Genomic DNA, 24,549 nt, shown 5'->3' on the forward strand with positions numbered 1-24,549 from the left:
AACGGTAATAATATATGACCATAGCCAACATGCCAACTTGGCAAGGTATGAGATGTAGCATTATAATCCAGTACAAGGAAAGCTTCCAAAACTGCGAGAGGCAAAACGAGGTACATAGTAATTTTCTAAGGGCCGGTTCTTAAGGAACATACTGTGAAATAAAAGGCGTAGATGGTGCTTACTTATATAGATAAAGCGAAGGTGATGGGTGGGGAAGAAAACCCAATGTCACTGGAAATCTTGAAGGACTGTTCCAGTTGGCTTGAGATTGCAACCTCAGGCATCACGGCTCGCAGCTTTTCTTCGTCCAGAGCCTCCTCCAGGATCTCAGGGTTCTCTATCCGATAAGTTACCAACTTTGCAAACAACTTCCTTGGAACTAAGGGATCGACCGTCTCATCATAAGCCCTGCTGCGTTTGCGTTTGTCAAGTTCAAAAAGTCAGTGTAGAGAAGTTCTCCCTGTCCAAGGAAGTCAAGTAGTGCCCTGACTTTGCATCAACTTCTTCATGTTCCTTGCCTTTTACCGATATCACATTGATGGATAGCTTAAGGGCACCGCCCTTTTGACATACTCCTGCCTCGGCAGAGACACTACTGCTTGGGCTGCTTGAAGCTGATGAGACAAAGATGCGGTAAGCACTGACAGGCCCGTTCTCCCGTGATAAACCAAGAAAAACGCAGCCGCTGCGCCCGTGCGGAGTCGCAGAGCCGACGAAAGGTAGGTGCTCCTTGTGGAGCTTCTGCCACTCGTGTTCTTGGGTGTCAAATGCATAGGTGCCGCTGCTTGGTGGATCGAGCGATACCAGCATGTAGCGCCCGACCACCACATAGGACCTGACGGTGATGATGGGTGGCCTGATGTACACCATCGGGGTGAGCTTACCAGGGAAGCAGAGTGGGCTCGGCAGGCGCTCCCAGGAGCACCCATCCAGGCTGAGGCTCCCATCCGCCGCCGCCTCCGTGATCACTGCATCTTTGAGGTCGAGGACCTCGAACCAAGGCACGGAATCGGGGTCGCCGATGTAATTGGGGAGGCTGGAGAGGGCGTAAACTCTGTACCCGACGGTCGCCGCGACAGGGCGTCCCTTGGCGGCCACCAGCTCCGACCCGCGGATCACCCTGTCCTTGGTGGTGTCGTAGATGACGGTGCCGCTGGGATTGCCCCCGACGCCGACGATCCACCGTGACTGCAGGGGACGAAGGTCTTCCCGCCTGCGTCGGTTCGCAGCTTGGCGACTCGGGTTTTCTTGGCTGCAGGGGATGACTCGTCGGAGTCGGAGGGAGGCGACGTCCACCTTGTACAGGGGGTAGTAGGGTTTAGAAGAAAACCAGTCACGGCGGCAGACCGCAAGGTACACCGACCGATTCCGGCCGCCAATCCCCGGCTGATCGGGGTGGGTTTTCCAGCTTTGGATCGCTAACGAATGGCAATGGCTGCGGGTAGGTCTCGGCTCTTCCTTTAGGAACCTTGCTCTCCTGCGTATTCACGAAAAAGGAACCTTGCTCCGGCGTCCCATCCTGCTCCGGTCGCCGGGAGGAGATCATCGGAAATCTCCGATGAGACGGTGTAGGAGACTAGGGTTTCCAACTTTCGATGGAGTGGGGAATTGGGGAGGCGACGGCGCCTTGCAAGTTCTTGGAATTTTACCAGAGTTTTGTGCCATCACTACAAGATATAAGCAGAGGCCGTACCATATGGAGAATAGAAGAGAGAGAACCAAAGCAAGGAGCTTTAAATTAGAAATGTAATTGAACTGGGCTTTAAATTAGAAATGCAATTGAAACGAGGAGCAAATGGTGCTTCAAAAGCAAATGTTCTGAATATAATGCAAGGCATCTAACACTTGGAAAATTTTCTATGGTACATCGTTGCCAAGGCAGCTACCGCCTACCGCAGTGTCTACCGAGTAACAAACAGTCAATGCGTCAGCTGAATCTGCTTTGAGGGATGCAAAAGGCCACTCTGGTGCAGTAATCTAATCTACGCTTGATTGGCTCTAAAATGCAGACAGGACCAGTTAGCATAAGAAAGGGTACATCACGAGCTTGCTCCCAACTTGTTGAATGCCGCATCACATCTTGAAGTGCTGCAACAGGTCAAGCTGGATCCAACTTTTGAAGCATCCGAGGACCAGACAGTTGCATTGCCGCTACCCTGGTTCTTTCAAACTATACTGTGGGCTCGGCTCAGATGATCTTGTTCCTGATGTCTTCTAGCTTCTTCAGGATTTCACCAGGTGTTCTGTCGAGCTCATCAGCGATCTTCCTCTGCATATCAGCTGGTAGGGTCGGATACTGCTCGCAGAGATCACCATCTATCACATCCTGTAACAGAACAGACTTCATCAGTAACAGTGTGTTTCAAACTGCATTTGCAGTTCAGCTGTAATGACATCCAAATAAATTTCGTGGGCTAATGTGAACATATACTATTACTATCTTATATGAAACCATCTGGTGAGCAATGGCTTGACAGTGTATTGATATTACTAAACAATTGACTTAATGACATGATCAAATAAGCATATCTATGATGAACTTTAAAGAAAGGTCAGAAATTTTTTTTTACCTTCACTGGAAAATAAGCAGATCTGTAGGCCATGTGATCTCTTCCACATAATGGTGGATGCTCCTGACGGAGATGCATCTCCAAGTGAGAGAAGAAGTCAACATCTTCCCTGGAAGTGAATGCAAGCAGTGCACCCACACTGCCCATCACAGTTCCGTAAATAAGACATTCACCTCCCCCAGGAATTAAACAGGCCTTCTGCAAACATGTGACAACATCACCGACATGAAACTGCACGATTTCCTCAACTTTGTTAGGGGCACCATTTAACTTTCCTTGCTCCCATTTAATCTTTCCTCCAGTTGGGTCCTCTTCAATCTCATCTGAAATATCCTTAGGAAGACGAGCAAAATATATATTCCCAAGCTTATCTGCTCCAGCCATAGTGTCAAAATCTATATGTTGAGCTGCGGTAAGCCATCTGGGAACACTGTCATCAGCAAAGATGTATAGTTGGTTTTCATCCCGTCTGTACTTGCAGTAGTGAAATGACTGCAAGGAAATGGCACCATAAAAGAAATATATTAGAAATATAAGCAAGGAGGCCAGGGGTAATCTGGTGAAAAAACATAACACTGAACAATGGTCCAGGGACTCTGTGAATCACAATAAATGTAACACAACAGAATATACGAAAACTCAAGGGGAAAAATATCATGAAAAATAACCTAGAAGATACATGCTGTATATCCACAATTCTACATGACTCAAGTATGCCAGAGCCACACAATCCAATTTAAACTCTCACATTAGTAATTAAAAGAAATCATATCCTGCTAAGTCTAATTAAATATGAAAATGTCACACTTCAATCACTGTGAACATCACAACCAGGCCTAGAGGTTCACAACTAGATGTTATGCATAATTTAATATTTAAACACTTGTCTTCTTGGCTACACCTTAGATACATAAAGTGCATCCATGTGACAAAACTCACAAGGAAGGGAATGCAACAGAATTGAGCTAAGAATGAGAGCATACCTCTTGCATATCGCCAACATAGATCCTATCACGGTAGGTATGAATAGACACTATTGTCTTTAGAAAAAGCTTGTTTTCACATTTCCTGAGCAACTTTCTCTTCCCCAGATCATATAGTCTGAGCACTGAACCAACACCTGCAAGTAGCCGTCCTTGGAATTGGCACAACGCAAGAGGTACTTCCTCCACTTGTGTCTTGTGTAGAAGTTCAAGTGACCTCCCATCCTCCACAAACTTATATATGTGGATGAACCCACCAGCAAGGGTCCTCTTTGGCCAGAACTGCAATCCCTTGGCAGTGCCAACAGCAAGAAGAGTGCCGTGCTCCTTATCATGGAAATTCACAGTGCAAATACTGACAGCAGCCTCATTATCCTGCAATTCCAGCAGACAGGTCGTGTCCCTACTCCTTGGATCAAGGATCCTAATGCAGGAAACCCACCGCTCCGATTCTGCCTTCGGATAACCATACTGTTCATCAGGAAATGTGTTGCCATCCTCAGCACCATTTTCTTGCCCGTCCCCATTCTCCATTGGATCCGCATTATTCGCATTTCCATCCTCCACGGCACCAGAAGCCTCGAGGCACTCTTTCTTAGCAGCTTCTCGCTCTTCTGCGTTGAATGCACCCTTATCGCTCTCAATGACAGCAATATATTTTTTCTTTGGTAGAATCACAAACTTCCTCGGGGTGTAGCGCAGAGGGATGGCTGTCTCGTTGAAAGTCTCTCCCAGGCGTTCAATGGTGAAAATATGTAGGGCATCTCCAGCAACAGCAACAACACCTTCTGAGCACTGATCAGAAGAAAAGGATGCAGCAGATTCGAGCGTATCACAGGACAATGGTGTCAAGAGGAAGTGACCTTGATGTATATAGCCCAGCCAGGGACGGCTGGACAGGCAGAGCATTGCTTGCCTGTGGCTAACTATACAGGGAAATAGCTTTGGAGGTCTCAGGCCAAGGAATCGAGATCGTGTGTCCGATAGCTGACCTGTAACCATGTCAACATTTGTCCGGAAAAGAACACCATTTTGCAAACCAGCATTGAGGAAAAGGTTGGCAGGATAGTCGGCACCATCCTCACCACCAACTGATGCCTGGACCTCCAGGAATAGGAGTGATTCTGGTGCTGATGATACATTCTGGACACTTAAAGGCTGCAGGCAGTCATCAGGGTCCAGAGAGAGGATACGGATGGTGTTATCATAGGATCCTACAGCGAGAAATCTGGACCTTTGCCTCCCCTCAGGGACCGGTGCAATGGCCAGGCATGCAACATCGCCAGACATGTCCTGCTTCTCCACCTCCATGAGCTGACCAGTCATGTCCATCTCAAAATAGATGAGCTCTCCGCCACTGAGTGCGATTACTACCTGGAGCCGGTTTGATCCAACCTTTGTAATAGTTTTCTTTCCAGGCGTCCTCCACTCGTTGACACGGCCATCCTCCCTGATGTGCCTGATACCATTTGGATGGACCTGCATGAGAGAGTCCTCACCGAGGAGAGTGACTGAAAGCGAGTGAGTGGTATCCAGGAACTGGCTGTCACTGACTTCTTCAATTGTTTCACCAATAGAGAGCACAAGTGTAGCATTAGCAAAAGACACAACAATGTAGGAATCCAACATGTCATTGATATTCTTCTTGACAGTCCACACAGCAATAGGCTCTGCAGGCAGCACTGATCGTGCCATCTCGCTGATGGCAAGGCCAGGCCTCAGGATGCGAAGTGTGGAGCGTGGACCATGGCCACAGGCTGTGAATATCTGGGGTGTTTCCTCATCAAATAAATTTGCAACACGCATATCCATGACTGGCATGAGGCTCTCAATGTCGTCTATGCGCATGAGGTTCTTTAGTGCCCTTGGCTGAAAGAATACCGGCTGGAACCCCTCCTCTGTTTCCATCAATGTTGCTGAAGAGGTCTCGACATCTGCATCCCGGCCAATGTCACGGAACTGGTAAAGTGCATGGTTGCCAAACTCTGAAGCAGCAAAGAGGAGGAAACCCGATCGCAGCACACAGATAGCTGATGTTACAGGTACAGTGTCAAAGTATTTGATCCTGAGCCCAGTAACAGTATCCCCACTGTGTTCAAGGTCGACCTTGAAGATGTCACCATACTCGGTCTGTAGTAAGAAGAAGAACAGAGTCTTTTGCCTGTGTGTAGCAGCAGCAACAATTAGGACACCACGCTCAGCAGGGAGGTCAGCACGCCGTGGAATGACAGCACGAACCTCTGGGTGCCCCTGGTTCCGGTACAGCACGAAGTTGTCACAGCACACAAGAACCCCGCTCGGACCGTCGCCGCCACCAGGGACAGTCACAAGAAGATTGGCACCATTATCAATCGGCTCAGAGGCCTTGCGGGAGACATGGTTGAGCCCCAGGTCAAGCTCGTAGAAGGTGAGGACCTTCTGCGCCTGGTTCGCAGCCTGCCCCGTTGGGTCGCGGTCAGATTCAGCATCCTCGAGCTCGATGGCGGCGAAGATGGGGTTGTCGAACCCACAGTCGAGCGCGGTGAGGGAGAAGGTGAGGGTGTTGGACTTGTGCGCCTCGAGCGGGGCCGAGATGGTGAGGCGCGCGGCGGCGTCGCGGTTGAGGACGTAGACGAGCTTCTGCTTCTCGAGCGCGGCGATGCAGAGCGCGCGGCCCTTGGGGTCGACCGCGAGCAGCTGGCCGGGGACGATGCGGCGGCAGCCGGACTTGCCGAAGGTCTCCTGGTGGACCTTGTCCAAGCGGTTGCGGTCGGGGGAGTACTCGAGGATGACGAGGCGGCCGGAGTCGGAGCCGACGACGAGGTAGTCCTTGCTGGCGCCGGTGAGGCGGAACTGCGCGAGCGAGCGGATGGCACCGAAGACGTCGACGGAGAGGAGCGTGCGGAGGCGGCCCGTCTCCGGGTCCAAGCGCAGGAGGTCGAGCGTGCTTCCCCGGGCCACGGCGATCTCCTGCGTCGACGCGGACCCGGACGCCGCCTTCTTCGCGTCGCGCCCGCTGAAGCTGCCGATGACGGCGCACACCGCCCCCGTCGCCCGCTGCAGCGTCAGACTGTAGAGGTACATGGTGGCGCCGAGGCCGCCTCCTCCTCCTCCTCCTCAGGTGGAGACGGTGGCGGCGACGGGGCGCGGGGGAGGGTGTCGGGACGGAGCGTGCGGCGGGCGGCGTTCGATTGATGGGGAGTTGAGGTGGATACGCCTCTCCGCTTCTCTCTAACGAAGGCGTATTTTTCAGAAGGCGCCTCCGAGCAGGCGGGAGGATAAGGGGGAGTTGGCCGCAAGCAGAGCCCCCCTATCCCAATCGAATTCAACTAGAGAGGGAGCCCAGCACAAGCAGGAGCAGCCACTCCCCCAACTCAAATCAAGCATGGCCATGGCGGCCGTGGGCATCGCCGGCGGCGCACTGGCGCTCCTCCTCCCGCAGCAGCGTGGCCGCCGGGGCGGCGGCTGCGCGGTGTCGTTCAGGCGCGCGGGGGCGTCGGTGACGGTGCGCGCGTCGTACGAGGCCGGGGTGGGCGTGATGGCGACCAAGGTGGGGATGATGACCTACTTCGACCCGGAGACGGGGAAGCCGGTGCCGGTGACGGTAGTCGGGTTCCGGGATGGCGGGAACGTGGTGACGCAGGTGAAGACGGCGGCCACGGACGGGTACGACGCCGTGCAGGTCGGGTACCACGGCGTGCGCGACGACAAGCTCACGCGCCCGGAGCTGGGCCACCTGGGCAAGGCCGGCGCGCCGCCGCTGCGCCACCTGCAGGAGTTCAGGCTCACCACCGTCGACGCGTTCGAGCCCGGACAGGAGCTCGACTTCGCCGAGCTCTTCAAGGAGGGCGACCTCGTCGACGTCTCCGGCAACTCCATCGGCAAGGGGTTCCAAGGTACAGCAATTTTACACCTCCAATTGCATTGCCAACGACAACGATTACCCACATTTGTGCTAATTATCCGCAAACCTCCGGCTGTATCATTCCATTTCCTAGAGAATGAAAGTAGCAGCATCAACGTGCTTGTTGCAATTCTTGATCTTGCAACTTCACTGCCAATGCCATTGGTTTGGCATGCTTACCAGCACTGTAATTAGCTGAAAATTGAATGCTTTGCAGTTCTTGGCAAGGCTAGGTTCTAGTTCCAGGCGCTTGCATTTGCAATTGCAATGCCACTCTTTGTAAGGCCTATGCTTGCATACCGCGTTCTTGATCGGTTCGCGGTTACTTGTGACGTTGCGCAGGTGGTATCAAGAGGCACAACTTCAAGCGTGGGTTGATGACTCACGGTTCCAAGAGCCACAGGCAGCTGGGTTCCATTGGTGCTGGAACAACGCCGGGGCGCGTGTACAAGGGGAAGAAGATGCCCGGGAGGATGGGAGGAACCAAGACCAAGATCAGGAAGCTCAAGATCGTCAAGATTGACAACGACCTCCGGGTCGTCATGATCAAGGGCGCTGTGCCAGGGAAGCCCGGCAACCTCCTCCGCATCGCGCCTGCCAAGATTGTTGGCAAGAACATCCCCAAGAACTAGAATTGTTTTTGCTGATTTTTTAGTGTTTCCCTACCCTGCTGCAAAATGGATGTAATTTCATCGCCAATTGACAGTTTTTGTACACACGAAGATTAGTAAAAAACATCCTCATATGAGCGTTGTCATCCGTTCTGCTGACAGCTTGTTCATTTGCATTATTTGCACTGAGCTAATAGAATCTCTCACCAGATGCTTGTGTGATAGATCTGCAAGCAGATTCTGTTGCCCAGGAATTGCCAAAGAATAAGTAAACATGCCACACAGTATGATCTGAGGCATTTAATCATGCAACAATCTCTGATTGGAAATCACCAAATGCAACGAAAAAGGAGCCAGGAAATGTAACAAACAAGAAACATTGCAGATATAATATGTGCAACAGGAACAAGTCAAGGGTAACTCTGACAACGACTTTAGAGCTTCCACCACAGCTAATGCTAGCTTAAACGAACAAATGCAGATTACTACCACAATATTATCAGCGACGATACAAACATGGACTTTTTTGCATCCTTCAATGGCAGATTATTTGGTCTAACAAGGTCTCATGCAAGTTATCCATGCTTGTTGCCTAAAAAGCACAAAACCTAAAACCGAAGAAGAAACAGTTTCTGCCAAATCAGCTAGTTCCCTGACCACAATGGTTGATATTTTTCTGCCCAAAATAGTATGTACAGATGGCACATCACTTCTTAACCTGCAAAGAAAGAATGGACAACCAAACAAGTTACAAACAGTATAAAAACTGCTATTACCTGCCACATATCCCCATCACTATTTTTAAGTTTAAGTAAATTTTGGAAATTCGAGGTAAATGCATATTATGGTTTTTCTTTAACGAGCAAGTTAAGACTTAAGAGCAAGCAATTCAGTATTGATACCAGCAATTTCATCTATGTAGCTTTCATGGACTTGATGAACAGAAAGCACTCTAAAGTCTAATGCTGGATTAATATTCTTCTGTTCAGAATTAAGGCCAAGCAGCAAGTATACTTGTTAGTTGTTACCAAAGCCCATCTAACAGGAGATTCTGTGGTCCAAGATACTGAGCTGACTGCCTAATTATGCAACAGTAGATTCCAACTCGCTTACAATTTCTTCGTTAGCTAGGGCCTGAAGCATACAGCTTTTGGTGGACAAAATGTAAAAGAATGTATCTACAGTGTTTTAACCTTACTTAAACACTGATGCTAGGGGCAATAAAAAGACAGTCCTAAGGCAAAAAGGAGTATCATTCTGGCTTTTGAGAGACCAAGCCCCACCAAGGAAACAAGAACTTTGCTTAACATTTGCAGACAACCATGTTAAGATTTGCCACAGGTTTCTGTTTAATTTTAACATTTCTGCCACAACCCCACCAAATAAATCCATGTCAAGACCAGGAATATAAAATAAGCAAGCTAAAGCAAAAGAACGTCTACTTGTAAATATTTGCCTCATAATTGCAAAAATCATACAGTTGGTCATGAAGTTACCTCATGCAGTACCATCACAGGCTGATTAATCACTTCCAAAATCTTCATAATTAACACCCTCAGATATTGTATCTAGCCGCCTATTTCCTATTTCTGATAATAACAAGGAAACCATTAGCTAAATGGAGCAATGTGGTATTGCTTCAAGTGGTGAGGGAAGGGCGATGGTTAACCTGCATGTTCTCCAGCAGCTGACTCTGGGAAGTTATTTGCCTCGGAAGGAATGAAAGGGGATCGGCCATAATTCTCTAGTATTTCTGCGCATGAAAGATAAAAGATGCCTTTATGCATGCATTACACAACAAACATATAAAATAGCAGTAATGAAGAAAGCAGACATTAGAAAAATATAGATCAGCAATATCGCACAAAAGTACCTGCACTTTGGCTGAAATCCTCTGTCAAATCCGAAAAACTGAAATTACGAGGAATCTGGCTCAAGAAACCATATGAAGATGAATCCATGTCCATAATTGGATCACCTAATTGTGGTCCATTCAACTCAGAGCTGCTAAAGGATCCTCCTGATACATCTCCAACCGACTGCTCTAGGAACACATTCTCATTGCCGAATCCAAAATCTGAGTTGCTCGAGTAGCCAGACTCTGTCTTTATTGTTGCTCCATTGTGTCCATTAAACTGCCCAACGGTTGAATTATGTGCTGCTAGCAGGCTTGATGAAGCATCCATGCCACTAGGAAGGCCATGAACAACTTTACTGGGATACATAAATTGGTCACTTGAAGAGGCACCATTTACTATACCATTAGAACCTCCATTATGCAACAAGCTATCTTGCATTGCAGCACTGGGGATAGTGTCTGGCAGAAAGGACACATTTTGGTTCACTGGGACAAGCAAGATTGGACTATATTAGAACTTATAACCTCCATTAGTCTTATAAGCCATATTTAACATTAATATAAGATAATGGTAAATGGTTAATGGAAATGACCATGGTATCCATGTATTTATGCCTTGAGAATAAACAAGCTCCATAATGATATAATAGTTTAAAAGAAGTTATTGTAACTGCTGCCAGTTAGTATAGATGTATAGCTGCTGAAACAAAAAAGAAGCTTACATGTGCTAGAGTTTGAGCCATTAGGAGCAGTAGGAGGCATAGAAGGTACTCCAGAAGGATGATCTTTACTCATAATCTGATACTGCTGCTCAAGGAGCTTATTGAAGGCCACTATTTGATTCATAAGCATTAGCCTCACATAGTATGCCTTAAAAAACTCACGATTCTCTTCCTCAAGTTTCTGCCAGACTGGAGAAAAGAATAATGAGTAAATAAACCAAAAATGAAGCAACTATTGTTTATATTATAATGGTGGGATGGCAACAATGTCCTTGAAATTTCCATGCGAAAGGCAGATATTCACAACAATGGAAAAAGCACTAGCCCAAACCATTCGTAAATCCAAAGACAATAAGCTAGAGCACAGAGCAAATTACACATCGATGAAAAATTAATTATAAGACACAAATTGGTTGACAGGTGGTCTCATTTGTGCTGAGTCATTGATTCTAGGTCCATGACAACATCCTTTTCTTTCTGGTTTACAGATCATGCATGTTTCTTCAAGTTGCCCCAAGTCTATAAGAGAAAGGGATGATAAAATGATGATCCAATAAAAATGAAATTAATGCACTCTGAAATTAAACAAAACAACAAAAAGAAAAAGATACTCCCTCTGTTTCGAATTGTTGGTCGTTTTGGCTTTTTCCATATGCAGATGCATAGCAAAAGATATGTATCTAGAAAAGCCAAAACGACCTACAATTTGGGACAGAGGGAGTATCAACTAAGCAAGAGATGTTTTTGTTCCAATTGATCGTGATAGTTGTTCTCAGCCAATATATCATTAAAAAGGAACTTCCTGACTCCTGAGATCATAATGGCAATCAAGCTTTAACAAAATAAACAAAGAACATTCAAATATGATGACCATTGTTCCTCCAATTTCAAGGAAAGATTATGCCAAATGAATCTGCAGTGGCGGAGCCCACACCAAAATTGCTATTTACAAAAACTTGGAAATAAGCTAAAGTGAGAAAAAGAAGGGACTTTTGGCGCATACAAGAGCATTACCAAGTTCAGTGAAACTAGGTTCTATTTTTGCCTGCAAAGATAGAGTATCAACCACTTCTTTCTGATTCATATAGAGCTGAAGGCAACGTTCGATGAGATTCTGGACCTGCAAAGAAGTTTTTGCATGAGGACTTATTGCTCGAAGTGCAAAAGAGAACTGGCGCATCCTATCTTGAGTAACAAACATTTCAATCACAACTTCTTACAACAAAACAAAACCATAAGCTGCCATTGCTGATTGTGCATAGATGAGATAAATGGACGCCGGCACATTTCAGAACCATAAAAGGCAGATATCTGTATGTGGTAACGCCCAAGACAAAATGAGAGTTTAAGCACAAGTTATGATAAAGGATAGTTACTAAATATATACATCCAAAAGAGCAAAGCGACAACGAGAGCACACGGTTTTTCCTTTAAGGCTTTAATACACATCATTCTTACAGGTGGCAGGCAAACCCTAGCGGCGTCCATAAATTCACCACTCCTATCTTCCCCATGCACGCCTCTTCCCCTAAATCAATCCGGTACCGTCCCAGCACTACTGCAAGATCTAGCATGCAAGCAAAGCCTTAATGAGGGCATACAGTTGCTGCAACAACACAACCATTTGTAACCCTAAGCCATCCCATCTACTTCTCAACCCTATCAGGTAATAAAATATACAGGGAAAAAATTCCAAAAATGCAAGCAATCAAACTCAACGTTGCCTCTGCATGATGCGCGATTAAGAACCGCAACAGGGAGTCAGAGACCAAAAGAGAAAAAAAAAAACAAAAGCAGGATGAACGAGAAGAAGGGGGGTGGGGGTGGGATCATGAGGGTGCTCACAAGCTGTATGTCCTGCCGCGAGACCTTGCGGACGTCCTCCCCTCCCGGCATGGCTGACGCTCCTCGCGTCCCCTCTGCACTAAATCTCCCTGCGACGCCAAGCCAAAGCAAAACTAAACAAACAAAAATAGATAAAAATAACCGCCGCAAAAGACGATTAATCACACGGCATAATCAACCCAGATAAACTCCGGCAAAATAAAAGAAGGGGGAAACAAAGCAGGAATCATCTGATCCAGTTGGCCCCGCCGTGGAATCTCACAAGTGTCGCCTCTCTCTCTCTCTCTCTCTCTCTCTCTCTCTCTCCCTCCCTCTCTCTCTCTCTTACCTTGAACCGGAGGGGAGCAGATGGAGCGGGATACGATAGACGGGGGGTGTGCTTGCGGGTGTGATCGGGTCCCAGAGGCGGTGGCGGAGAAGAAGGGGGGTGGTGGAGGGGGACGAAGGCGACGGCTCCGGCGATCAGGTGGGGGCGCAGCCAGGCCGAGAGGCTGGAGGCACCAAACCGAAGGGGGGAAGCGGCCAAGTTGTCGTTGGTGGGATGCTAATCCCGTCGGGTTATGTAGGTGTTTATCCGGCTTAACAAAACGGGGAAGTGGAGGCCGAGTGGGACGGACGGACACACCCCCGATTCCGTGCTGCCGCGGGTCAGCTCACCTCTCAACTGAGAGCTTGACACCAGCGTCCTTCTTTTTATCCGTTTCCACCGACCCATGTTTTTACCGCTGTTTGTTCTTCACACGGCGGTTTTTAGTCCGTTTACACGCGGTGTCTGGCCGTATCCGTTTAATCAATCATTTGTCTCGTTTAATCTATTTAATGATCGTTTAAATATCTATTTAGTTCGAATAAACAGCTAAACGACAGGGTGATCTACTGCTGGTTGTTACCATAAGCAAAACTGTCCAAATCTACCGTGACAAATTTGGCAATGCTAGACATTTGGCTGCCGTGGCAAGGATCATGAGATAATGGCATTGACAAGCTCGATGATATAAGATGAAGAGTGTCCTTCAAAATGGTGATACGGGTAGAAGTTCCCATCTTTCACGTTTTTAAGGAGAAAATGTTATCCATAAACACACAATCATGGATGCTTCGATGTGGACAAGAACGTCGCTTTCGAGCTTCCAAAACAATGTCTCCACGGATTAGCAAGGCCGATTGATCCAATGACAGCGACGGCTCCAAGACCTGAAGCCGTGAAGCAATTCATACGCGGATAAGGATATATGATTATCTCTATGAAATTTCATGCAGGTGCAGTTTAATGCATCCAGCAGGCCAAGCAAACTTCGTTGCACTCTCTTTTAACTCAAATATACAAATCGTACCGAATACAATATACCGCGTATATTTATATATATAAACAGTGCCAACCATTGCCACCTAAGATACAACACTGCATGCCTATTCCTGTCTCCTGCCACCAGATTCTGCCACATCAGCAGTCCTAATCTCGTGTTTTGGTACCAACAGACAACAAAAAAAAAAAACTTCGCATAAACTTGGAAGCAACTTACAACCTGTTGAGAAGCTTCACAAAATTGAAGCCAAAGCTAGACACGGACAATTACAATTACAAGAGCAGGTGGACATGTAACATGGTGTGCGAGGATCAATCAGCACTCGGTTCGGTGTCCATGCAAAGATGAACCAGTTTCTGCTGGTACTGCCCGAAAACCTCGCTAACTGCAATCAGATCCTCGTCAGCCACATTCTTGGAAGGGAACCGGAGCTTCTCATTCTGCTCCGGTGTCAGTTCTGACCCTGATGTGTCGTCAGCAGGCTCTGCTTCCGCCGTGATTTGTGAGTAGATCTCATGGCAGGCTAGCAAGAACATGGCTGCGGTGTCTGGCCGCTGGTTCTTGCGGAGTGTATCCAAAGCCTCCGGCAGGGCTCCAGCAGCAACGTATAGTATTAGAGCTCTACAGAAAGCGCAAAGAATGTGTTGGTAACCAGGAAGAGGAATAAACAATCAAATCCTGTTAGCTGCTAGGGTCCAGTTTTACCTCCACATATTATGCTCACCACGAAGAACATAATCTGCCCACCTCTGCAGTACCCTGTGTGAATCAAGCACCATGGATGAGTTAAGTCAGTACCAAAAAAATGAAAAAAAGAGGAGAGTGTTTCTCTAATGGCAGCTTCAAGAAATAGCAAAGCTAAATTTGGGTGTCACCATGTGCTGCAGAAAAACATGTGCCCATTTATCTCTGATTCCAGTCTGGCATCAACAATTTTAGATCAATCATATTTGGTGGAGCAGTGCCACAGGCACACAGATATATCAGGTTGTTATCTACACTGATGACTAGATCATAAATTTGATGTCACTAGCCGTTTGACACTCATACTCCATTCACCTTGGCTGTGAGATTTGCAACCAATAGGCCAAGCCATATTGGTTAAATAAGTTGAATGGCAAAAACAAGGTGATTTTCAGAAGCAATTTGGGAGCACGAAGCATCCATGAATCTATTCATATACCGGCATATAATAAATTGCCATAGTTAAATTATACCTTGCATAGTCAGATCCATGCAAATGGCTTGCGGCTAAAGTAGCAGCATCAATCCAGCACCCAGCATCTTGAAGCTGAAACAGAACCAAACGGTAAATGTGGTTCGACTTATAGTCAGTTTGATTCACATTATGCACAAAAAAAATTTAGAAAACAAATATCGCAATTATTAAAAAGGCTCCTTTGATAGGATAAAAGTTTGAAGGGCATATTGGTCAGAAAAAGGGAGCATTCTGTAAACAGAAACAGATCGGTATTTTCTCGAAACCCCAGCTATCACTGAAAATAAAGTCCCATTGTTTAACACGCATTTTGTTAGCTACATCTAGAGATGACAGTGACACTACTAGAGGTCTTCTCAAGAGTTAACAGTTGTAATTATCCACCACAGTTTTAGATATAGACATGACAGTGCACTACTAGAGTAGTAGAGTGTCATAGCCAAATTCACCTTACATGAAATCAAACATACTGTCTGCCCATGTGACTTACAAACTGGAAGTTGATAGTGACATAAAGAGCCTTTACTTTGGTGCCAATATTGTTCCTTTAACAGATACTGGAGCCAGAACTACTTTAGGAGACTACTTGACTCGAGAACAGCATGATGTAAGGTAAGAAATTTAATATTGAAGGAACAAGGCCAAATGTTTTTTTTTTGTTTTAAAAACATTATATATTTGTTAAAACCAAATGGTAGATTATTTCATATTTGATAAGTAAAGATATGGAGTATGGATAGGCAAAACAGCATGATAAGCCAATTTTTTGCAAAACTGAGCCAAGAAAAAGCTAAACATAAGAATATAAGATGTAAAGTGTATAGTTGTTAATAGTACCTGTGAACATGCTTCCTGATATCTTCCCACAGCACAGAGAAGATGCGTGCCAGATAGTGATTTGTCCGTTCTAACCATATTGGCTGCAACAACCTACATAAGATCGTAACTTAGAAAAAGACCATCCTCTGAATACAAACAGCTATAGACATCATGGAATTTGCCAAAAAGGAGACCCAACAGCTATAAAGTATAGATACCTTAGATCTCATTTTTGGGTTCTGATTACAAAGAAATCCAAACAATATATATCACAAAAAGTGTGAAGGGTTAACAACTAAGAGTTAATGTGGATCATGAATGCTTGTGTGGACACCACCACTAGACTGTATAAAGTAGTGATGCTTAATTCATGCTGATGGGCACCCTGTAGAGAACACTTAATTTTTTACATTCTGCGATTGAGAACACAGCTGAACAATGCAATGCTTGCATCCTACAATTGCGAAATGAATAATGCATTCTGTTATTCCTTTTGATCTTTAACCCTATTACAGTTTATAATTCTCCATGTTTGAGGAATACATTTAACCTAAACTGTTTTTCCTGTTGCAAGTTTACTTTACAACCACCATTTTGTTAAGGGAAAAGTTGATATTATTGATATCAATAATTCATATGCTTGGCTCATGGTGAGCATCAATAATTTAAATAGACCAATGGTCAAAATAAGCACGCATACAAAGCACCATTCTTCTAAAGATAAATAAGCATGCAGACCTTTCATGCGCTTGCCCCCTAATTGTTATCAGAGTCTGTATATTGCATAAAAACAAACAAACTGTACTGAAGAATGGCGTCTTATGGCTGCTCACCTTCACTGCAAGTTCATGCAAGGACTGTGAAACCGCAGATGACAGCACAACTGCTCTTAATGCATTTGGGTAAAAATTTGATCCTTCAGGGGGCGTCGAAAGTAACAGTGAGACCGCAGCTTCTAAGTTCCCAAGAGAGACAAGCCTGTGTTCATAGAATATGATAAACACATGCCACAAACAATTACCGAGATATATCTTACTGACGAACAGGTTTGAAACAATTGGTTCTTACTCATGAACACGTTTTTGCAAAGCCTCTTCACCATCGAGCTTGTCATGCCATGGTATCCTTTCATTTGCATTGAACCACAATTGCTCTTGCTTAAATGCCATTGAGCTTAATTGCCCATAATTCTGCATAATGGTTAAACTGCTAAATTCAAGAGAGTAGGTATATTCATGCAGAGTTAAAATTACAGTGAATCAGATTCAACTATTACCGCAGCATTTTTTGCGAACTTTCCAGAAGCAGATCTCTCTCTTGAAACTATCCGATTCAATGCGGAGCCTTGTTCAGAATCACGATGTAAACTTGATTGTGAGATATTATCTCTTGATCTACTTGCTGATTTATCCAGGAAATGGCGAAGAGCTTGAGGCAGCTGTAGCCAGAAAAGTGCTTCTTCGAAATCACCAAAAATCGCAGCAGCAAATGCAAACCTTGCATACGCTCCCTTGTTCACTACAGCTGAATATAATCTGGCTCGTCCATCATCAAGAATGCAACCTTCCGAACAAAAGTATTGTCAATATGCAAATCATCTACTTGAAAAACAATTAAGGATGTTGACATACCCTCTTTTCTGTATGGTTCCAACACTTTAAGGAGCAATTCTGCCACAACGGCATCGCCAATAGGAGGAAGTGTTGTCTCAATCATGTAACTACGAAGATCTCCAAATGCTGGTGCTACCTTAAAGCTGCTGCTACCTAATTTATCATTATTATTGCATTCAAACCAAGAAGGCTTCACACCAAGTTGAAGAATCATACGCAGAGCCTGGGACACAAAAAGCATAAGCGGCCAAGTATTTGTGGTCCAGAATTTGATCATTAAAAAGGACAAAATGTGATGCACATTTTCAAGGTTACTTGAGGAAACTAGTCAAAAAACGATTTGTGAAAACCTGAGCTACTGATTTTACATTTTAGAAAGGTGACTGACGATCGTACAATTACTTGTAACATGATTCTTCGTGAAGAAAAGAATATAAACAAATCTAAGCATCACTTAAATAAATGGATGCAAATTTGAAGTAATATATCCATGCAGCAGAGTTCATGCATAGTAATTAAAAAATATGAATATTTAGATATTATATGCACCTTACCAAAGCATGAGCTGTTGGAAATAATACTGGCAAACAAAATGGCATCGGCCGAAACCTCTCTTTCATAGCCACTGGCTTTGAAACTGAACCGCCTTTGGAGTCACTGGTGAAATAAAAAGGAAAATAAAAACATGCCACGTGTAAATTTTCTGAAAAGGGAAAATAAAGCATCAGACGTAAGGTCATCAGCCACATCAAAAAAGCATCATGTTAAAATGAATAAGCTCAAAAGCATCAAAGAAAGATGTCATAAACAATTTTAGAAGTTCGGTAATGTGTAGGACTTTCAGCATTTACAATTAATTTTTTTGGGGCTACCTACCTAGAAACGACAATGTGTAGGACTTTCAGCATTTACACCCTCAGTTTTATAAGACACCAACAGCCAAGAAAAAAGGAAGGGAACGATTAATAGGTGGGAGAATTTAGTGGAAAAGAAACAACTTTGCTAAACTAGTGTCCTATCATGTTGACGATACTTTTTTTGTGAATAATGAGAGGAGATAATGACTAGAAAATTTTTCTTGAAATTAATTTCTTAAGATGTTTTTGTATTATTCTTACATTTGTGTAGTTGTCCTTCTTTTGTGTTACATGTTGGCAATCTCTTTAGCATGCTCTAACAAGAAAGGAATTCATACTGAGCTCATAAGCATGCCAAAGGAGGTGACTGTATGATAGATGCATTAATAACACACCTTAACAGGTCATGAAGAGGATCAGTAAAACTGTCCAACGGTATTATGAAGGCTTGTTTATAGATATTGATAGAGTTCCAGTACAGGAACATATTTAAATCTCATAAATAAACAGAGCAATTCTACAATGGTATTACAACTATTTATATGCATGATTAAAATGACATACATGTTAACCTCAATCAGTCGGAAGCTACTATCAGCTCCGGCAATGCATAATACAAGTGGCTCATCCTTCTTTGTTCGGGTTGACAACCAATCAAGCTCCAAGACAAGGGTACCAGGAGATTGTGGTTGAAGAAGGGCATTCGCCAAGGGGTCTGGACTATCCTAAAACATAGTTCCTAAAGTCAGTACCATATGAGATAATTGTACATTTATGTTGAGACATAGAAGGACAGCAATATTGGAAACAAACAATAAACCATGCATGAATTATGTTGAGGAATAAGGATGAAAGAAGAGTGCAGCAAAGCATCATCTTATGAAACTATACTAGGACAGTCCAACACAAGCAATCTTTTCTATAATCAAATGGCAACAAGTGATTACAATATATCAACATTCAAGGTATATAAAACCATAAGAAGGTGATCAGCAAAACATCATTTAAAATCGAACATTGCAATCAGATAACACAAATCATATGCACATGTATTAGTCCAAGATCCAGAAGAATCGAAGATAATATGCTGGCAGCATTTGCTTGTACTTACCAGGTCAAATATTGAGAATGTATTATCATAGAAGAGCACAGCAATGCGTCCTCTACTCCGATCACCATGAACAACAGGAGAAAACTTTATTCTCCTGATGCCTTCCCTGTGAGTGCTAAAAGACGAAGAAAGGCCTGTTGTAACATCCCACCATCTAATGTTGCCTGATCGGTCCCCCATTACCTAATAGATAATAGCATCTGATCAGAATGAATCTGCCTTGGAAATGGAAGTGCGGACCTTATAAAAGAAATACAATGCTAAATATACATACAACATGGGGAAGCCGATACGCCATAGCAGTAACCAAACCATCTGAAGATGCAAATGATGATGAGGGCCACTTTGGCCTGCAAAACAGAAATAAAAACACATTTAACAAGGATCATACACATATGAAGGCCATGCACATTGGAACATGGTGATGATAATGTTTGAAGTTAAAAGAAACTGCAGAATGCATTTAAGCAGAGAGTCCAAATCTGCTTTATTTTCAATCCTGCTATGTTAAACTTCACGGTTACATTCAGCCTCGTTTGAAACCACAAATCGATATGTAATCATTAGCTTTTCAGTTACTAACATTTCTTAAATACCAAACTCAATCATATTTATCCCTAAAAGCGCCAACCGCCAAGCATCGCCCACCTTTTCTTTCTCGAACTCGCAGGAGAGGTATGTATCATTTCATTAAGAACAAAGGTACCAAGATGTATAGCACACACAGAGCTAATGCCTAATAGGAATCCATCTGTAACTGTAAGCATACCCCACCTGGCTCAATAAAGCCAAGAGAAGAGGCATCACTGCAGGAAATTCCAGCACATCTTCGCATATATGGTAAACTGAAGGAACAGCATGATTTATAATTTGTAATCAATATGCACACAAAAATCAAATGTCCTGATACTTTTTCGATATGAAATTTAAAAATAACAAAAAAAGGAAAAAAAGATCACCATTTGCTGCTTGCAAAATTAAACAGATCGAGGTAGCAGCAAGTGCATCATTCAAAAATAACGCACAGTGTTTACTTTCTGAGCCTGTCAACACATATTTCATTTTTGGTCTATCAAATCAAGTGATGTACCCGATGCCAGTGCTCTAGTGGAACCAAGTTGATGACTAAATAAATCAGATGGTGCTAATCTAATGATAGATGCTTGAAAAAAAAGGGGCATTGTATGCATTCTCACTTGATTCTACTTTAATAGCTGAGATCTACAAGGACAGCAATTGGAGTACCTAAAATCTCGTATTCGCCGCCCATGGACTTCAAACACACCAAGAGCACCATTGACTAATGCAAAAGCAAAACTTTCACATGTTTCATCAGAATTTTCTGCACCAGGAGCCTCTGCAAACAAGAATAGATCCTGTCATCTCACAGTATAGTTGGTGAGTGTTTGGTCAAAATGGATCCAGAAAGTTTAGAATCTCTTTAATAAATTAATAAAGAATGCAATCTATTTAGTTTATATAGTTTTGCTAGTGACTGAAAATTGTACCTGCTGATCGCTCCTTGGAGGTTGACGACTTTGATGATGCATTTTGACCTGGCCGAGGTGCAGCTGGCAGTGTCCATTCTAATACTGTAAAAGGAAGTGCCAAGGACCTAAGCTACACCAAGTACAGAACAATCATGAATACCTTTCGCCAACTGAAAGAACTGATTTGCAAACAAAATAGCACGGCAAAAGGGAGGAATTTTGATATACTGTAGTTGAATTTTCACCTCAGCTCTTAACAGTTGTTGCTTTTCATAATTACATAAGTATAAGAAAAGAAAGTAGTACCATCATGGGGTTCTTTGTCATAGCCCACACTTCAACAGGAGCGTCGCGAAACAGAATCAGAAGGTATCTGAAAAAATATATTATGCTTGAAAAATCAAGACAAAATAGTACTGGTGCATATGCATAGGTTAGTAGAAACATATAACCAACCTTCCTGATGAAGAAGCCCTCAATGCTCTAATTGGTGCACGTTCAGGCTTTTGGAGCACACGGAATGAGCGATTCAGCCCACTTCTTAAGCATGTAATAATAAGTTTATTATTGTATCCCCCAGTTTTATCGTTAACCTGAAGTAGTCAAAGTGTCAAACCAAAGAGAGAAGTAATATATTGACACAATGAATACCAATATTCAAGTTATACAAGAGCGTATGAAGTTGCAGTAATACGACAACATAACCGCAAACTGAACCCAATAAGTACGCAACTTAGAAAAAACATCAGCACTAGTTTTGACGGCAAGAGTGACCTAGCAATCCCATTGGCAAATTATAGAAACATTTGATTGCAAACACAATTCACAATATACAGGAGTTGAAACTATCAGAACATGGAAGCACCTGATTATATGAGAATGAAACAAGACGTGAGTTTCCAAGCCATCTCAGTCCCCTCACAGTGCTGCTGTGAACAGAAAAACTGACAGACACTGCATTGGCCACAACATCTACAACTTCAATAGTTCCATTCTGAGTCCCTAGAGCAACAAGTGGTACTGCTGGAGCAGGATTGTTTCCACCACCTTCAGATAAGAATTGTTTTAAGTTATGGAAGTGTGAAATTAAATGGCTAGAAAAAATTTCTGAATAAAACGCAAGGGGCATGATGGTCATGAAGGACATACGAGCTACTGTTGCAAGTAATGAAGGGGATGGCACTGCTAGTGTAGTCACAGTAGAGGACAAAAGATGAAGCTGTCCCATCAAATTAATCTGTAGGGCATAATGAATATGAGCAAATCAGCAAAAGAAGACATAGAACACAGGAGGATATAGACACTGGAATTACATAAGGCCAATATTTAAATAACTAAACAGATACATCTAAACCATAGTGACTATACCCGGACTAAGGTGCTCACTACAACTGAACTATTGATCCTACTTCTTAATTATGGCAATTATCTAATAATGACAACAAAGAGAAATAGTTTTGTGCAGTAACCTTTATTGTAAAATCAGGTCTATTGGAGCCTGTGTTGGCAGTTGCAGCATGGCTATGGTTCAGTCTACCTGGTTCCTTCCCAATATTAGTGACAGAAATGGAAACGTTAGTTGGTTTGACAGTTGAATAGATAATTGCATTTGCACTGAAATGACTACGTAGATTCGCACCTAGATTAGCTTTGTTAGGATGTGCAGACTTGTCAAATGTCAAAAGCCAGGACCAGATCTTGCCATCTTCAGATATGGATGTTACATATGTCAAAGTCCCTTTATAAACATTCTGCTCTGAATTTGTATCAGTGATGAAAGAAAGTGAAGCGTTCGTCTGTGACAAATCCTGACACTGTTTATCAATGTTTCGGAAAATAGACTCTGACTGCCATATTGTAGTTGCAAGAACAGCCGGAGGAGGAACAACAGTACCAATTGATGGCATGAGCTCTTCCACTGCACACAATAAATGCACCTGTTCACCCCTGCAACCAAAAAATGAAGGGAAACGTCAAAATATTTGAAAAATAGCATTGCTAGTATTCACTGATGTGCAGATGTAGTGAAATTATGAATATGTTGGTGTACACTGCACGCATGTCAATCTACTGAGAATATTACACATTTTTCAAGATAGAGGAGAGGTTATGACACATAAAATGTCTGGTTTCAATAACAGTATGTCCTTCCATTTAATGAAATTCATTTTGATGGGAAAGAATAAGCTTTCCTTACTGAATAGTGTGCACACACAAACTGACTGTACATTCATTTCTAAGTGTTCTATGTTTTGTCAGTTCGCTCCTGAGGTTTATCCCATAGTTTACTATTTGCTGCACTGAACTCTGTTTTCTCTCTGAATTCAGACAACTAGGGCCCTGATAGCATTTTTATACAGCTGCGCATGCAAACCATAAACATCTACCATCACACTTATCTAACAAACTAAGTTTGCATAACTTTGGCCATTCAGTAAGAGCTCTGATTTATGTGTTTTTTTGCTGAACTCTAATCCTACACTAGCCACATAAATGGTAAGACTGGAAACTTACTCCTTGCGCTTCCAGATGCTCAGCTTGCCATCAACATGTGTGCAATAGAGCAGGTCGAGATCAGGATCGGCCATAACATCCAAAAACTTGCCAAATCCCCTGGGCAATGGAGTAACAGAGAGTGCAGTACTGTAACTGAGGTCGAAGACAATGAGCTCCCGTGGGAACGTGACGAAGAGGATCTGCCTCCACAGCGGGGAGAAGCAAATCCTCGTGACAAAGAGCGGGAACGCCGCTAGCGCGGGGGCGGGCGCAGGCGCCGCTATCTCCTTCTCCAGCCTCTGCAGCTCCGCGACGTCCCCTGCGTTGCAGGTGACCCGGTGCTCATGCAGCGAGATGTCGGAGTCGTGCCTCGGGATGGCGGAGAGGAGGAACCCGCGGAGTCCGATGGCGCAGAGGTGCCTGGCGTCGAAGGGGTCGCGGCGGAGGCAGGAGAGGTACTCGGGCGCGGCGTCGAACATCCAGAGCACGCGCGGGTTGTTGGACGTCTCCCAGATGCAGAGCAGCGAGGGCCCGTGGATGGAGGCGAGGAGCCATCCGGAGGCGTGGTGGACCCAGCAGAGGTCCTGCACCCCGCCGCCGGAGCCCGGCGCGACGCCGCGCGCCTCGTCGAGGTTGAGCCAGCAGAGCACGGCCCGCGCGCGGGCGTCCCAGACGGCGATGCGGCCGTGGCGGTCCCCCGCGGCGAGGCGGAGCGGGCGGCCGTCGTCGTCGTCGTCGTTCCCCGCGAGGGAGCAGGGCGCGGCGGCGGGGGGCGCCCAGCGGACGGCGGTGACGAAGGAGGCGAGCGCGGAGGAGGGCATGGGGAGCACGCAGAGGAGCTGCATGGAGCGCGGGTCGGAGACGACGACGCTGCTCCCGGCGCCGTGGGCGAGGAGCCCCGCGGGGCTGAGGTCGATGCAGCCGCCGTTGCCACGGCCCGGCGGGCCCGGGAGCATCATCGCCGTGGCGCTGCCGGCGCCGGCCGCATTGCCGTGCGATCGCGACGACGGGGAGGCGGGCGGCCCGGCGGAGGACGCCATCGCGCGGAGGGGAGGGGGGGAACGAACGGCGGGCTCTCTCTCAGATCTCGCCGCGGATCACCATTTCAGATTGGGAATTGAACAGGGGTATCGATCTCGGGTCTCCGCTCTCCCGTGGAATGGAA

At 44.9% G+C, this 24,549-nt stretch overlaps 4 protein-coding genes across 4 annotated transcripts; 1 reads left to right on the forward strand and 3 right to left on the reverse strand.

Moving 5' to 3' along the window:
* Positions 1-1,745: 1,745 nt before the first annotated feature.
* Positions 1,746-6,773, reverse strand: LOC101762062 (spliceosome-associated protein 130 A). Its single transcript, XM_004951894.3, has 3 exons — positions 3,554-6,773; positions 2,571-3,062; positions 1,746-2,326 (listed from the first exon to the last, which is right to left on the reverse strand). Exons 1-3 carry the CDS (start codon positions 6,614-6,616, stop codon positions 2,189-2,191), a joined length of 3,693 nt encoding a protein of 1,230 aa, XP_004951951.1. The 5' UTR covers positions 6,617-6,773; the 3' UTR covers positions 1,746-2,188.
* Positions 6,774-6,839: 66 nt separating this feature from the next.
* LOC101762479 (50S ribosomal protein L3, chloroplastic) lies at positions 6,840-8,217 on the forward strand. Its single transcript, XM_004951895.4, has 2 exons — positions 6,840-7,428; positions 7,779-8,217. The coding sequence occupies exons 1-2, from the start codon at positions 6,918-6,920 to the stop codon at positions 8,066-8,068; spliced, it is 801 nt and encodes a 266-aa protein (XP_004951952.1). The 5' UTR covers positions 6,840-6,917; the 3' UTR covers positions 8,069-8,217.
* Positions 8,218-8,408: 191 nt separating this feature from the next.
* Positions 8,409-12,794, reverse strand: LOC101762880. The gene is made up of 7 exons (XM_004951896.3): positions 12,473-12,794; positions 11,642-11,747; positions 10,628-10,816; positions 9,921-10,391; positions 9,717-9,800; positions 9,544-9,636; positions 8,409-8,765 (listed from the first exon to the last, which is right to left on the reverse strand). The coding sequence occupies exons 1-6, from the start codon at positions 12,521-12,523 to the stop codon at positions 9,569-9,571; spliced, it is 969 nt and encodes a 322-aa protein (XP_004951953.1). The 5' UTR covers positions 12,524-12,794; the 3' UTR covers positions 8,409-8,765; positions 9,544-9,568.
* A 949-nt stretch (positions 12,795-13,743) lies between these two features.
* LOC101763292 (WD repeat-containing protein 11) lies at positions 13,744-24,513 on the reverse strand. The gene is made up of 21 exons (XM_004951897.2): positions 23,403-24,513; positions 22,528-22,835; positions 22,358-22,425; positions 22,038-22,125; positions 21,754-21,935; positions 21,345-21,481; positions 21,195-21,261; positions 20,907-21,018; positions 20,644-20,755; positions 19,673-19,748; positions 19,399-19,581; positions 18,852-19,012; positions 17,985-18,087; positions 17,449-17,653; positions 17,094-17,380; positions 16,886-17,007; positions 16,651-16,795; positions 15,836-15,928; positions 14,997-15,070; positions 14,485-14,538; positions 13,744-14,400 (listed from the first exon to the last, which is right to left on the reverse strand). Exons 1-21 carry the CDS (start codon positions 24,422-24,424, stop codon positions 14,091-14,093), a joined length of 3,909 nt encoding a protein of 1,302 aa, XP_004951954.1. The 5' UTR covers positions 24,425-24,513; the 3' UTR covers positions 13,744-14,090.
* Between the last annotated feature and the right edge of the window lie 36 nt (positions 24,514-24,549).

This window comes from Setaria italica, chromosome I (assembly GCF_000263155.2).
Source record: "Setaria italica strain Yugu1 chromosome I, Setaria_italica_v2.0, whole genome shotgun sequence".
NCBI lineage: Eukaryota > Viridiplantae > Streptophyta > Magnoliopsida > Poales > Poaceae > Setaria > Setaria italica.